This window comes from Osmerus mordax, chromosome 6 (genome assembly GCF_038355195.1).
Source record: "Osmerus mordax isolate fOsmMor3 chromosome 6, fOsmMor3.pri, whole genome shotgun sequence".
NCBI classification, from domain to species: Eukaryota; Metazoa; Chordata; class Actinopteri; order Osmeriformes; family Osmeridae; genus Osmerus; species Osmerus mordax.
Window position 1 is genome coordinate 13,572,598 of NC_090055.1, and position 3,285 is coordinate 13,575,882.

General features: G+C 39.3%; 1 protein-coding gene across 1 annotated transcript; it reads left to right on the forward strand.

Annotated features, from left to right (window-relative positions):
- The first annotated feature begins 603 nt into the window (after positions 1–603).
- lratd2b (LRAT domain containing 2b) lies at positions 604–2,281 on the forward strand. Its single transcript, XM_067238438.1, has 2 exons — positions 604–731; positions 872–2,281. The coding sequence occupies exon 2, from the start codon at positions 1,079–1,081 to the stop codon at positions 1,901–1,903; it is 825 nt and encodes a 274-aa protein (XP_067094539.1). The 5' UTR covers positions 604–731; positions 872–1,078; the 3' UTR covers positions 1,904–2,281.
- Positions 2,282–3,285: the final 1,004 nt, after the last annotated feature.

The window sequence follows — 3,285 nt, forward strand, 5'->3', positions numbered from 1 at the left end:
TTACAGGATCTTTAAGTCATTTCTTGTTATGAGTGAGATTATTTTTGTTTACAAATCGAGAGATGGTTGTAAATAATAGTAAAATACAAAGTGGAATTTCCCCTAAAGCTGGCATTCATATTTTTCTTGCGATCTCGCCTTGGGTGGCAGATTTGCAAGAAACGCCCCTGAATAGTAGACAATTATGGATTTATTTAGTATACATTTCCCTGGCAAACTGACATTAAAACATGAATGAGCTGTTGGTGTGATGTGATATCAGATAAAAACCTTCTTTAGCCTATATGAAAGGGAGAGATAAGACATAGGCTACTACCATACCCTTTGTTGTTAGAATTCAAACGATCGTTTTAAACATTTACATAGATCCCCACTTCGAGTAGCAGCAGACCTATAAGAGCAGAACAATAAAGTGTGTTTTTATAAAGGTGATGATTTGAATTAAATTACGTTAGGCTTATCATTGGTTGTCTTAAACAGGATACCAAAACGACAGGACATCATTGGTCTCACTGGTTCAACTTGTTGGTGGAAATAAATTGGACACTGTCACTTTAAACGACCACATCCGTGGAAGTGAGTCTCCTTGCAATAAGGGCTGTAGTCCACATACAGTTTGAGTCCACCTGACACCACATCGGCAAAGGAACTTAACACAGCTCTTTATTTGCAACTGGAATAATCGTTGTAGGGAATATTATTTAGGGTTAGCCTACGGGCAAGAACTGCGGGTGAGTCTGACTATTGCTAATGCACTTAGCTGAGCTCAAAGAGCACAGGTGTATCCTATAGCCTACACCTGTTAGAGAAACACGATTTTTGACGGGAATTCTGTCAAACTCTTCTAAAATGTTTGTTTTTCTCTTCACAGGTTAACACTTTGACCTCCTGACACATTTCCGACGTTTTAAATTTGGTTATGGATTAAAATCCTTCCTCGCCTTTGAGTTATTTCCAGCTGATATTACTACTGTAGGCTACATACGGGCAGGCCAAGGTTTACCGCGTGAGCGCACCCCACTACACTTCCGCCTGGAACAGGTGGATAGTTGTTTCTTACCGTCCACCTGTTAGTGGTATGGGGAACCAGGTTGAAAAGTTGACACACTTAAGATATGCCGAAGTTCCGACCGCTGACCCAAACGGGTTCGAGCCCAAAGATGACTGTCCTCGGATCGGAGTGTCCTACATATTCTCAAACGACGATGACGAACAGGAGCACAATATTGATGGACCCAACAGTGATCAACAAAACCAGGAAGAGAGGCAAAATGACAACCGGAATGAGCCCGAATGCTTGGTATACTACAGGGAGGAGTGCGTGTACGAGAAAAATCTGAAGCTCTCAGATATGACCACATTTTCGTCGGAAAACCTATTGAATAAATGCAAACCCGGCGACTTGGTAGAGTTTTTGGCCACTGGCCAGTATCCTCACTGGGCCGTGTATGTCGGGGGCTATCAAGTAGTCCACTTGCACCGGGCTGAAATAAAGAATAACTTTCTGACAGACGCAAGTCAAGGGAAAAGAGGCAGAATAGTAAATGGGCTTTATAAGTTCCGTGCGTTGCCTCCTGAGGTGGTGGTGCAGCACGCAATGGAGCATGTTGGGGTGCGAGACAGAGAGCTGTGCTGGAGAAACTCTGAGTGCTTTGCCGCCTGGTGCAGGTATGGCAAGCGCGAGTTCAAAATCGGTGGGGAGATTCGTATAGGAAAGCAGCCTTATAGGTTGAAATTACACATTTCTGAAAAAAATATCCATGTCCTGGAATTTCAGAGCTTGGAGGACTTGATTATGGAGAAGAGGAGAAACGACCAGATAGGCAAAGATGCGGTGATTTTGGAGCTGGCCAACCACCTTAATGCGACGGATGAAATCAAGAATGACCACGGCGTTAATTGAAGGTTTTACTAAACCATAAGTCTGTAGACCTATTGACCTGATTATTAAACCAAAACCAGGTCTGGCAAATAGGGCAAAGTCTTTAGCCTACAATGTCCAATCTTAATAAAAGGTGAAAATGCTCATTTGGAACTCAGGGGTAATAGAACACTAGTGAACAGTTTGGTTAAGGAGACCTTATTGTACATTGATATCAGACAATATTTCTTCAATAGTTAGTTATAAATTATTGGAGGGATAAAGCTATCTTTCCTGAGAACAATGTTGATACAGTTTTCATAGCTATGACTGTGAACTTTAATTAATGAATTGATTACTGGATTTTGAAGATTTATTTTTGGAATTATGTTTGTATGAGGATATAAATAAAAAATAATATATATATATATATATATATATATACACACACACCATTGTTAAAAGTTTTTTTGTTAGAGATGTGGTTTGAGGGGTTGAACTTCCACCTAAAAATGGGGATTGAGGTGATCAGCTGACCAACTTTTTTATCTGTTCCTTTTCAAAGAAAGACTTTGAATAAGAGTATGCAATTCCTGACTAACATCCAAATAACTTTGAAACTAGTTTTTTGTTAGTGATCTATTGAAACAGTAGCCAATTAATTCAGGCTTTAAGCATAGTAGGTGATCTTTCATGGATGGTAAACAAATGAATGAAGTTGTATATCTCCCAATTGTCAAATAATTAGCTGATGCTATTATGAAACTACTGAAACAGGGCCTCAGTCCTTATCCTTACATTTCAGTAGCGATGACAATAGCAGAACTCCTCCTGCCTTTAGGGGAAATCCTAGGTTGGAAGGTTATTGTGGGGTTTTTCATATATGTCTCATTCCATACCACATTTACAATGGAGAATACTGCAGTCCATCCCCCTCTAGATGTATAACCATGCACTGATGGATACATCTCTGATTAATACAGAAACATTGGAAAACTTTTTGGCTAAAATCTTTGGTGGTTCAACAAAAGAAATGTGTAGCTCCAGTATTGTGTCATGCAGGCATTTCTATACCAGAAATCACTCTTGTGTATAGGATTGCAATATTTCAAGGGGTTAAAAATGATAATATATTTTATTTGTAATCTACCTTTCTTGCACTCAAAGCGATAGGTTATGGTTGATGGTTTGCTTAATATTATCCTACAACCAAAAACCATTCTGTGACTGTCCATCCTCATTTAAAACATTTTTACCCCCTGATATGTTTTTTCCAATTTATTCCTATATAAGTGAAGATGCCAATAGATTAACTGAGCAATTACATTTTTTCATGAACGCTGGGAGAACTGACTGTGTTCATAAGATAAGAGATGTTCAGATAGATGGGACTGACGATTAGCCCAGCTTTTGATTAGTGTTGC

Bases quoted from the DNA above. Each gene is read 5' to 3' on its own strand.
- lratd2b (XM_067238438.1), top strand. From the start codon at position 1,079: ATGGGGAACCAGGTTGAAAAGTTGACACACTTAAGATATGCCGAAGTT.